Raw genomic sequence first — 12,974 nt, 5'->3', positions numbered from 1 at the left:
TCTATTTATTTATTTATTTTGTTTCTTTTTTTGGAAAACTTACCAACTCTTCCGTGAAACGCCTACACAAATGCGTGTTCGTATATTGACGTGACAAATCCAACAGTTTTTAACTAGTTTGCTTTTATGTTACGTATATGCAAAGTCATTTGACAACGGCCAAATCCCAAACTATTTTAACGATTGTTTGAGACTGTTTTGTTGTTCATTTCTATGGGTTGTTTTTTTTTTTAATTTAATACTATTGTTATTATTCTTCAATTCGTAAATTTTTATTACATTTTATGTTTGTATTGTATCTATTAAATAGTTTTAAAAAAGGGGTCATAAAATAGTGTGAATTTGTGAAACAGGATGATGGCGGCATCGCGGACGTAGATACTTGTATATATTTATCGTTGGCTATATACATATATATGTATTAGCGCCCAAACATTAATAATATAATACCACTAGGCATACAGCATAAAACTAAACATAACAAATGCTATTGTTGTATTTTTAGTGGTTATTCCCTTGTAGAGGGTATTATGAATATGTCTTCAAGCTTGCAAACGAGACGATCCCGACCCCATAAAATATATCTTGATAAGACTTGCTATATAAACATCTATCAAGTATAACTCCAAAAATGTGTAATATTCAGTTAACAGGCACAGGAGAAACAAGTGTTATAAGAAAAATATTTGTTAAAATCGAAATATTTCCAAATATGTGTTTAAAATGAAATTAATAACTTTTTCTTGTGTTTTGTTTTTTATTGTTCTTTTTACCTATGGGACCGCTACACATAGAAGCTTATTTTTTTCTGGAGAGTTAATTGAATTACCTTTAGTATCACATAAAATAAACAATGGTTTGATGGAGACAGTGAAAATTATAGATTGGTGTTAGATACATTTCCAATTTACAGTAACTGAAAAAACGAATGTGTTCCAATGTCATATAAGGCTCTTCTTACTGTATCTAAATGCAGGGTATCTTTTTGAACAGTGAACACTTAAGTGTTAACTGCTTTAATAATTTCTTTTGTATTAATGCATCTGCTAATTAATTGATTTATACAACTTTATTCAACAACTTTATTCAGTGGCTTGTCAATAGGTTTGTGTTTGTGTTGTATGTATGTATGTAATATGATGCATAGTATCATTCCAAGCCATTCAAATTGCTCTTCTTTGTAATTCAGCTTGTTAAGGCTCTTCGTATTGCCAATTAGTCAAACGTACTTAATGCAACACTCAACTTGACATGATTGTCATGAAATTTCTAACGCATTCAAGGCGACCTCTCCGGCGCCCTAACATATACATATATATATATATATATATATTGTTTATTTGTCTGCAAACAATACAAACCAGTAGTAGCCGTATAGCTATCTGATGTGAGCGGGTATGTCATCTTCGGCGTTCCTCAGATAGCGCTATATCTTGTTTTGTATGTTTTCATCATTTCATCGATGTGGTCTTGACAGTCGATCGAAGCGTGTAAAAAACAATAGGTGCAAACATTTTGGTTGCATTGTCAAACTGATTTTTTTTTCAAATAACTCATTATCGGATTCGATCTGGCTGACTAACTGGCTGCCCCTGGTCTTCATTATCATAATAATAAGCGTAATTCTCTTAACAAATTTGAACACACCCACAAAACGTGTCCCACACCATATGCGTATTTTACGTATGTTTATACTTCAACTGAATAAACATATACATATACATATGTATATTGAATAATGGGCTACGCCCAATTGAGTCAATTTGACGTCTGAATATTTATAATGTGCAGTAAAAAACTATGTTTTCACATTTATCTTTGCATATGTAGCGAATAAACAAGTTGACATATTTATTTGTGATTTTATGTTTATTATTATTTATTCTATGCATTGCTAATTTGTTGTGAGAAACCCATTTGAAAATTTCTGTATTCGTCAGTGCTCAAAATCAGAACCTCGATTATAACTGCTGAAAATATCAAAGTTGTACCATCGAAGCCAGCGTTGACACCCAATTGTGGCATGCAACTTGGGCTTCGTTGTTGTGTCACCAATGATGCTCAATGATTCAATGCCAACTGTCTCTGGGGGCTCTTGGAGCTTGGTTCGCTGCAATTCGATTTCGTAATCTTTGTGTGAAGTCAACGCACGCACTTTAAGCATTACAGAAAGGCGTCAATTGGCGTTACCGCAAACAAGGCAAACCAAGACAAACAGCGAGCATGCAAAGTTGGCCAAAATGCAAATGTCCATTGTATACATGACACATTTAGCCACTGTGGGCAAAATCTTGAGTGTGGCTCTGGGAAATTTGCAAGTATTCTTTTTTTTGTTGTATTTTGCTTTTTATTTTCTGGCAGTCAAGCGAAAAGAAAGCAAATTTGTGCAACACCCCCAAGTTGTCGGCTACTAGATGGGAGACTTGGTATTTGAACTTGAGATTTGGCATTGCGTGTTGAGCTGGGGGCATTGTTTTGGTTTGGTTTGGTTTTTGTTTGTCTTTTTGGGCATTTATTAATCAGCCCAAAAGCAGCAGCCAAATTGCACGCTTTTATTGTTAACAGCAACATTTTTTGACATTTACATATTCACATATAGCAGTAGTGACGCTGAACCAATTATGGCATCGCAAAAGACAAACGTTGACAATGTTGAGGCCTCCATCATCTGACCATCGTCTTCAGCGCATTGGCTTTCAACTATAAATGCCCATCGGACCTCTCCGGCCGACATCAGTTTAACGGTTTCGTTCGTTCGGTGTAGCACGCACAGCTGTCACTCCACGCAAGATGGTAAGCGATGCACCCACGTGTCACAATCATCAATTTTACATTTTACATTTTGCATTTTGCATTTGCTCTGCGCTGTCGATTTACCAATCTATTTTTTGTATTTGTTTTTGTTTCCGTGTCAGAAACGCATTGTGATTATTTCCGTTGTTGTTGCTGTTGCCATCTTTGGCCTAGCTGAGGGCCGTCCGGAATCTAATGGTTATCTGCCACCTGCACCTGTCAAGGATATATTCAGCCAAGTTCTGCCCGTGCAACAGGGCTTCCAGAGTTTTACGCAGCAGCAGCAGCGGCCCATTGCTCAGATTGAATCCATCCAACCATCCGTCTCGTTGGGCAGCTTCTCAATTCAAAGTGATGGCCAGCTTGGTGCCATCAATCAGCAGTATCAGACATCCGCTGCTCCGGCTCCGGCTACGGCCGCCATCAGCCAATCCATAGCCGCCGCAGAGGTGCCCGTCAACAACAACTATGGGGGACAAGCGATTCCCACTCAACTCTTTGTGCCAGCGGCCTCGCCAGTGACGTCCATTGCGGTTCAGGGGCCAGCTGCTGGAGTGCAGCAACCTCACAATGTACCAGTTGTCGCTCCAGTGGCTCAACAAACATTCTCTGCCCCAACTCCGGTGGTACAGCAAACCTACTCTGCTCCAACTCCGGTGGTACAGCAAACATACTCCGCTCCAGTTCCAGTGCTTCAGCAGACACACTCTGCTCCAGCTCCAGTTGTTCAACAAACCTACTCTGCACCTGAGCCGGTTGTACAGCAAACCTATTCTGCTCCAGCTCCAGTGGCTCAACAGATATATTCTGCTCCAGCTGCTGGGGTCCAACAGACATACTCTGCTCCAGCTCCGGTGGTACAGCAAACCTACTCTGCTCCAACTCCGGTGGTACAGCAAACATACTCCGCTCCAGTTCCAGTGCTTCAGCAGACACACTCTGCTCCAGCTCCAGTTGTTCAACAAACCTACTCTGCACCTGAGCCGGTTGTACAGCAAACCTATTCTGCTCCAGCTCCAGTGGTTCAACAAACCTACTCTGCACCTGAGCCAGTTGTACAGCAAACCTATTCTGCTCCAGCTCCAGTGGTTCAACAAACCTACTCTGCACCTGAGCCGGTTGTACAGCAAACATATTCTGCTCCAGCTCCAGTGGCTCAACAGACATATTCTGCTCCAGCTGCTGTGGTCCAGCAGACGTACTCTGCTCCAGCTCCAATAGTTCAACAAACTTACTCTGCGCCTGAATCGGTGGTACCACAAACCTATTCCGCTCCACCACGGGTAGCTCAGCAGTTTTACTCTGCACCAGCTCCAGTGGCTCAGCTAACTTACTCTGCTCCAGCTCCAGTGGTCCAGTCAACCTACTCTGCTCCAGTTGTGCAACAAGGCTATGCTCGCGCACAGGAGAGCCATTTTATTCAAGCTGCTGCACCAGTAGTTCAGCAAGCTTATTCTGCGGCACCTGCTCCAGTGGTGCAACAGACCTACTCCGCACCCGCTCCCGTGGTGCAGCAGACCCATTTCTCTCCAGCCATCCAACAGACACAGCACACTGGATACAACTATCAGGCACCAGCTCCAATTGGCGCTCCAGTACAGCAGAGCTATACCAGAACTCAAGCTCAGATTCAGGTTGCCGCTCCGGTGCAACAGTTGCAGCAATCGCTTGTGCCACGCCCACCCAGTGCAGTTCATATTAATGCACCAGTCGCTGCACCCTTTACCCAGTTTACGCCCACTTATAGCCACACCCCCTCATTTATCCAGCAGCACCAACAGCAGCAGCAGCAGGTGTCCTATGTGCAAAATACAAGAGGTGTAGTGCAAGCTCCCTCGGCTCCAGCAACCACCACTGTGATCAGCAACAATCCGGCCATCTCGGAAATTGGCACCAACTATGCCAGCAACGGTGGCTATGTCTACTAGAAGACGGCTTAGATGCGTTTGAACGGGTAGCCCCAGAGACGCCCGAACTCGCATCTGCATTTATTGATTGTTTCATCTAGCCAAATTATAGCCCTAGTTTTGTTAACCAGCTCTTTAGCTGCTTTTTTTTCATAAATAAATAAAACGAATTCAGTAGTACTTGTAATGCTAATAATTTTAGTTTTTAGATCCAGCAATGTTATGAGAAAGTAAGAAAACAACTACAACAATTCATTTCGGATGTGAGTTTTTGGAAAAACCTAAAAATAGAAGTCCTGGGTCTGGGTTCATTCGGGTATTTGTTATTAAAATGCAATCAATTATGACTGATAAATTATTGCACTTTATTTCTGTTTTTTTTTTTGTTTTGTTGATTTCTCGGAATGAAATTGGTTTTTATTGAAACTGTAATTCAGAATTACTCATCAGCAGCTACCTGCTGCTGTTGATTAATTAATGCCAGTCTTTTCAAACTGTCTGAAAAATCCCGCAGTGTTTTTCAACATTTGCCGCAAGGGAACTTTGCTCCACTGTTGCTTTCGTCTTGATTGATTGTCCATTTTGAGTGATTGCAGGGCATGGAACTCAACCCGTTGGCAATCGCGATCCAAGATCTGAGATTCGCGATTCGCGACGTCTGTCGTTATGAATGGAGTTTCCAATAACGTGCTTTATGACTCGCCTATTAAATGGCCCAGCTGTATGTGGTCCGTCTGCGGCCAAAACATGTTTCACTTCCAATTCGTAGAGTACTGTGGCTAATCAACGCAAACGAGCGACCAATCATCAGAAGCGAACGTCACTAAAGATCTCCATACAGGCTTAAGCTTGTTCTGAACTTTGATTTTATTAGTTATTGTTTGCATTTGTATTTTTAGATGTTGGTTGGTTTTCGCTTCTTTTTCGTAAATTTTATTTATTTATTCATAGAAAGCTTATAATGAACGATATTTTATGAGCGTCCATAAGTTCTTGTTCTCTTTGACATTTGTATCAAGATCCGTTGAGGCTGTCGACTATAAATATGTTAGGATCTGCTAGCAACAAATTAGTTCTTTGACCACCTTTGTCAACGCAGCAACACGCAGTCCACTATGGTGAGCACCGATTCCAATTGGAAAACCGCTCGATTTGATTTGAGTGCACTCTTTGCATCCTGTAAATCAAATCGCTCAACACTCACCTACTACTCTCTTTTAGCAATTCTTCGCCATCGTTTCGTGCGCCCTTGTGGCTCTGGCCGCCGCCGATGTGAGCCACCTGTCCAACACCTATCTGCCACCTAGTAACCACCATGTTGGCGCCGCCAGCTACCAGGCACCTGTAGTGCACAGCTACACCGCCCCAGCTACCAGCAGCTTCACCAGTGGTTCGTCCTATATTGCCCCAGCTGCCTCCGTCCACCACGAAACCTATACTGCTCCCGCTACCTCGTTTGCCACCAAGACGTATTCTGCTCCAGCTACCAGCTTCACCAGTGGATCATCCTATGTTGCCCCAGCTGCCTCCGTCCAACACGAAACCTATACTGCTCCCGCTACCTCGTTTGCCACCAAGACGTATTCTGCTCCAGCTACCAGCTTCACCAGTGGATCATCCTATGTTGCCCCAGCTGCCTCCGTCCAACACGAAACCTATACTGCTCCCGCTACCTCGTTTGCCACCAAGACGTATTCTGCTCCAGCTACCAGCTTCACCAGTGGATCATCCTATGTTGCCCCAGCAGCCTCCGTCCATCACGAGACCTATACTGCTCCCGCTACCTCGTTTGCCGCCAAGACGTATTCTGCTCCAGCTACCAGCTTCACCAGTGGATCATCCTATGTTGCCCCAGCTGCCTCCGTCCACCACGAGACCTATACTGCTCCCGCTACCTCGTTTGCCACCAAGACGTACTCTGCTCCAGCTACCAGCGGCTTCACCAGTGACGATTCGTATGTTGCCCCAGCTGCCTCTTACCAGAGCGCCACTTATGCTGCTCCCGCGACCTCGTTTGCGACCAAGACATATTCGGCTCCAGCTGCCACCTACGACACCAGCTCGTCGTATGTCGCCCCAGCTGCCTCCTACCAGAGCACCTCTTATGTTGCTCCTGCTGCTGTTTCTACCTACACCGCTCCCGTTGCTGCCGCCAGCTACAGTGCTCCAGTGGTGAGCAACTCCGGAGTTGACACGACCTACGGTTCCAACGGCGGATACGTCTACTAATTCCATTTGATCAATCGAAACCAATGCAATGCAAATTTTTCTTTTTTTTTTTTGTTCAATTTTTTTTAAACATTTACTTTAACGCTTGACAAAGAAGAATAAAAACATGTCTTAATCCACCAAAATCCACATCTATTTATTTCCAAACAACTTAACCACAAACAAATATCTAATTAACCAAACAAGTTTTGTGGCAAAATGAAGGAAGAATATATATATATTTTTATATACATATACAAACACAGACCGATGGTTCCTATAAAAGTTTTACTAAAAAGCATACATATTTATTGTATACTGCCTTCGATGATCTTATATTGGTACGGGAGTATTATAAATGGATCTGATCAAACTATAATCTCGCACAATTGAGAACTTTTCTGGTAAAACATATTTCATATATTTGTCATCTGAAGTGAATGATAATGGCAGTAATTTATTGTAAAACGAAATATACTTAAGACTGTATACAAAAATCGTGTGTGAGGGAATCAAAATCCGCTACTCATTAAGCTCGTTTTGAATGGACGACGTATCCTCCACCTCGTTGGGAGTCGCCACAAACAGAATGTTCAACTTGCTGCTGATGGGTCGCATGGTATCTTCGTGCTTCACATTCAGTGTGCCCGATTCCAAACTGAATGAGCCCACCAATTGGCCGGGCTTGATGTAGTAGTTGTGCCCCATCGCTAAGGGCCGATTATCCGTGATGAGGTGATACACCATCGATGGGTGTGGCTCCGTCTCAGCGTTGCTCATAATCAGCTTTGGCTTCGTTGTGCTCACCATTTGTGGCATTGCCAATATGTGAGCCAGCAGCAAACTGCCGACCAACGAAAACAAGCACCATGAAACAAGCTGCATAACTTTTATAACAGATGCAAGAGATTCAAGATACAAGAACAAGATACGAGATACGAAATGCGAGATGCGAGATGCGAAACGAGGCTGTTGACGGTACAACGCAACCAGTGGAATGCAGGCAATGCACTGAGTCTGGTTCTGACAGACAGCAGCATTCTTATACTAACTTATATCCTGATGCAGCAGGGCAATGCACCGCACACACCGACTGCAGTACCGTTCTCTCAATGCAAGCCCTTCTATGCGCTTCTCACTGCCTCTTCCTTCTTCTTGCAGTGATCAGAGCAAGTCGCCCGTTATTCGGGCATAACAAGTTTTCAAGTCCCATTACCATTAACCCGATTTCAATTTCGCACTAATACAAAAAAATAAAATTATGCGTATATATATTATATACATATTCAATAGTATACACGATTTACACACACATATACACAAATGTAGGATAAATACTTTCGGACCGCTCTCATTCCAGCAACAGCAAAGGAATACAAAGAAGACAAAAATACAGCAAAACAACAAAAAAAAAAAAGGTTTAAAAAATTACGCAACACAATAAATAAACCATTTTTGCCAATTTAATTTGTCGTTTCAGGTTTTATACAATATATGTGGATATGTATGTGTATAAATATATCTCGGATGGTGCGTGTATTTTCATGTTAGGTATAATACTAGTAGTGACATACATATATATACATGTATGTATATGTATACATATATAATATAGATATAATCAGCTTTTCGCTCATTTGTGTTAGTTATGCCATTAATTGAATGTATCAAATTGAGCTATATGCTCTGTGCACGAATCGGCGACATTAATTTAGTACCACAAATATTAAGTAAACAATTACAAACAATGAAGATCATAGATATTCATAGATCTCAAGCAGCTCAAGCTATTTATTTCCTAGTCGCGTGTGTGTTTTGACTACCGTATTCTTACTTAGCTGCAATTAATATAGATAATGACAACAAATTGACTGAAAATTTTTGAAAAATAATCTATTGTGATCGTAAAAATTTGTTAATTGGTTGTCATGAGTGAGAAGATGAATTAGGTTTGCAAAATGCCTTGAAATTCGGGCTGTATTCAAAACTTTGAATAAATGCTTAATTATATTATTTATATTTATTCTTTAATTGCTTATATCATCAAAACCTGCATTCAAAAGTTGTTTTCGTTTTTTTTTCCTTAGTTAAGATAGTGAAAGTAGCTTATGGTGATTTAACCTGCAGTTATTTCTAACAAACATCTGATTAAAAAATGTTGATTTGTTTTAAGATTTTTTATTTATTTATTCTTTCACGATTGCACTTAACTAACCTGTTATTTCTTGTTCGAGATCGAGTTAATGAATTAATAGGTTTAAATAAATTAGAAAAAAATCATCAAAAATTATAGCATAATAAGCAATTAAGATTTTTTTTAAACCAGAGTAGTAATTAATGAACAGAGACATGAGCAGCCAGAATGCACACTTATTTAGAGTTCTAAATTTGCATAGAACTTAATACATTTTTGTTACGGTTACTATTTTCATTGGCTTTCCAATTAATTTTAGCACAACTTCCAAGTTTCAACTGCTTTGTGTTCTTATGCTACATTCGGGATTTCGATGTTTTAAAAAAATAAATAAAAAAAAATCAAAGCTTGGACAAGAGAAACTAATAAAAAAAAGAACCAATTTGATAAGATTGGTAAACTATATTCTCTGTAGTTGTTGATCAACTTCACTTTTCGTCAAGCAGCCGCCGTTTCGTATCGGAATCGTTACTTCAGTTCACATGGGCCTTTGACGACCAACTGAAATGTCGGAATTGAGATAACGATCTGCAAAGCTGCGAGCATTATTCAAGTTGGCGCCCATAAACTAAGCTTCGTTGTTTCTTATGTTCCTGTTTCTGTTTTTTCTTAGTTTGTTTTGAACAAAAAAAAATCACTGGCACACCATTTGGTGTACTTATTATAATTAATGTCCAATATGAGTAATCGTAGCTATTAGCTCGCCACAAACATTATAGCCCAGGTAATGTGTCAGGTTTCGTGGGCCCGCAGCTTCACTAGTCGATGCTACTCTGTCAAAACCCATCTCATCGGATCCGAAGTGCTTTTGGCTTACTGAACTCGCGTTCGCTTCAAGCTGTCAATAACCAAGAAAAACGAAGAAAAAAACAATTCAACTAATGAAGAACAAAATAAAAAGAATAAAAATCGGATCATTAATTACACTTTCGTGGTATTTGCATTTATATTTGTGTTTGTTTGGCCCGTTGACTTCCGAAATGGACATAGCTAAAAATAAACAATCTATTAAATTCCACGGCATCCTCTACAATCGCGTAATTCTACGCTTACACTGTGCAACAAAACTGGCGGCCTGATAGAATTTGCATTGATATGAACATGGAATTATGAATCGCTCATGTACGTATGTGTAGCTATTTTTATAGTTTTATGTTTTAAATATGACACAAAATGTACGGTAAATGAATAAAACAAAAAACACGATTTTACTCCAACCATAGAATATATATGCACCAACCCAACAAGCGTGAAATTAAAAAGTAATTGGCTAAAACACAAACTTCCGCAGTTGACGAGGCATTTTGGCACCTCTTCACAGCCCCTTGGCTAAATGGTAGACTGGAATTCTCACCAGAAAATATTATTATTTAATATGCATTAAAAGTGGCACGTTGTGCGAAATCTTTAATCGTGTTGGACTTAAGTTTCGGCTGACTAGTTTAGATATTGGATTGAGTTACGTTCTTGAACTGTTTGGATTCCATATGAAAAAAAAGATTTGTACTCGCTGTTCTTTTGTTTGGGGCCGCTATAAAAGTGTTGCCTCGCAACTACAGTGGCATCAGTAACCGCTTGGTAAGCATCTAAGCAACTCCACCTCCAACTCCAACTCGACATGGTAAGTCGCACTCGACCACCGTTAAACTATCTAGCTTCAAATCACAAATAACTAATCATTAATCGCTAATCTTAAATCTTATTTTCAGCATTCATTCGCCATTTGTTCCGCTCTGCTGGCCCTGGCCGCCCTAGGCGTTGCCAGTCCTTTGAGCAACACCTACTTACCGCCCAAATCCAATGCATACAGCAGCTACAGCTCCGCTGCCGGCTCCAGCGGAGGTATCGGCTCCTTTGCCCCGGCAGCTAGTTACTCGGCACCATCAAGCCAGTATCTGGCTCCAACCACATCCCTCAGCAGCCACTCGACCGGAGGTGCCTTCCAGAGCAGCTACTCTGCTCCAGCCGTCTCCCACAGCACGTACTCTGCTCCAGCCGTCTCACATAGCAGCTTCTCCGCTCCAGCCGTCTCCCACAGCAGCTTCTCCGCTCCAGCGAGATCTCATGGCAGCTACTCATCTTCGGCTTCTGTGGCAGCTCCTTCTCGGCAATACCTGGCACCAGCCGCTTCCCATAGCAGTTTCTCCGCTCCAGCCGTCTCCCACAGCAGCTTCTCCGCTCCAGCCGTCTCCCACAGCAGTTTCTCAGCTCCAGCCGTCTCTCACAGCAGTTTTTCCGCCCCAGCCGTCTCCCACAGCAGCTACTCTGCTCCAGCAAGATCCCATGGCAGCTACTCATCTGCGGCTTCTGTGGCAGCTCCTTCCCGGCAGTACCTGGCGCCAGCCGCCTCCCATAGCAGTTTCTCCGCTCCAGCCGTCTCCCACAGCAGCTTCTCTGCTCCAGCCGTCTCCCACAGCAGTTTCTCCGCTCCAGCCGTCTCCCACAGCAGCTACTCAGCTCCTGCCGTCTCACACAGAAGTTATTCCGGTCCTGCTGTCTCCCACACTAGTTATTCATCCCCAGCTCGTTATGCCTCCTCTCGTGGACTTGGATTTGGTGGCTCTTCGGGGCGTAGTGTTGGCCACAGCTTTGGAGGATCCCAGCAGGCCTTCGGGGGATTCACTTCGGGCCACAGTAGCTCAACAGGTGGAACTCGGTATGCCTCCAATGGTGGATATGCTTACCGTCATAAGTATTAAACTGATCTCTACTCTATGCAATCAAAATGGGCAAAAGGTTTAATATTTCATATAAATATTTTTTTTTTTAACATTTTTCACCTTATTGTATGAAAAAAATAAAGTTTTTAATGTGCACTTGATAAAGATAACATGTCAGCATTTTTATATTATTCTTCCAAATCAGCTAAGAACTAATAAAAGCCTTTTTGTGTTCTGTAATCTAGTTTGATCTATTGTGTCCCCTTCCTCCAGCAGCCCTGATTTTTGAACGATTTCAAGAAGATTCGTCGGCTTGAAAGTTTCTATGTCTTTCGCGCTGAAGATATTTCTCCCTCAATTGCTGCATATTCTGCTGGCTAAGGTGGCGCAATCCGATATGATGTGGTCTTCTCCGCATTGTCATAAAAACTAATTATGTATGGGTGACTGAAAGACATTTGATCTGTGTTAGACCTGTTGCCTCTGCCTAGTTTTTTTCTTGTTTGTCAATGCCAAATGTTGCTTTGCAAATGTTATTTGGCAAAGCTGAGGATTATACGGAATATTATTTATACACTCAGAAAAAAATGAGGATTAGCGCTTCTTAATTTCAAGGTGGATTTTCAAAAATTTAGAAAAATTATGTTTAATTCTCACGGTGGTTTTTCTAGGTGTGTACCATAGAATTCATATATTAGCTTTCTTGTTGCTTAAACATTTTTATCTTAAAATTTCACATATACATTTCAAACAATTTGTAAACGGGTAAATTGTAATAAGAGGTGTGTTCAAAAAGTATCGCGAATTTTGAATTTTCGCGGGTTACGTATATTCGAATTTCGATTTTTTTTTAGCGTTATGTTGGTACTCATGTCTCTCACTTATGCCGACAAGCTCGGCCATTTTGAATGTTCACTTAATTGTTGACAGCTGCTTTGCTTGCACGTGTTTTGGATCGTCTTCGATTTTTACCTATTCAAAAAAATGGATCAAAGAACCTGTATCAAATTTTGTGTGAAAAACGAAATTAAGTGCGCGGATGCATTCCGAATGTTGATTGTGGCATACGGAGAAGCTACCTTGGACCGAAGCAACGTTTATCGGTGGTACAAAATGTTCTCAGAAGGCCGAGAAGATGTGAACGACGAAGAGCGTGCCGGACGCCCGAGCACTTCAACAACAGACGAAAAAATTAATGGAGTGGAGAAAATG

The 12,974-nt window shown here is 41.4% G+C and overlaps 1 protein-coding gene across 1 annotated transcript; it reads left to right on the top strand.

The window, feature by feature from the left end:
• The first annotated feature begins 2,261 nt into the window (after positions 1-2,261).
• LOC6569354 (calphotin) lies at positions 2,262-11,830 on the top strand. The gene is made up of 4 exons (XM_032741420.2): positions 2,262-2,318; positions 2,916-4,712; positions 5,922-6,920; positions 10,812-11,830. Exons 1-4 carry the CDS (start codon positions 2,262-2,264, stop codon positions 11,799-11,801), a joined length of 3,843 nt encoding a protein of 1,280 aa, XP_032597311.1. The 3' UTR covers positions 11,802-11,830.
• Positions 11,831-12,974: the final 1,144 nt, after the last annotated feature.

The sequence above is a fragment of the Drosophila grimshawi genome, unplaced genomic scaffold (assembly GCF_018153295.1).
Source record: "Drosophila grimshawi isolate 15287-2541.00 unplaced genomic scaffold, ASM1815329v1 contig_848, whole genome shotgun sequence".
NCBI classification, from domain to species: domain Eukaryota; kingdom Metazoa; phylum Arthropoda; class Insecta; order Diptera; family Drosophilidae; genus Drosophila; species Drosophila grimshawi.
This window is presented reverse-complemented; position numbering and strand designations above follow the sequence as displayed.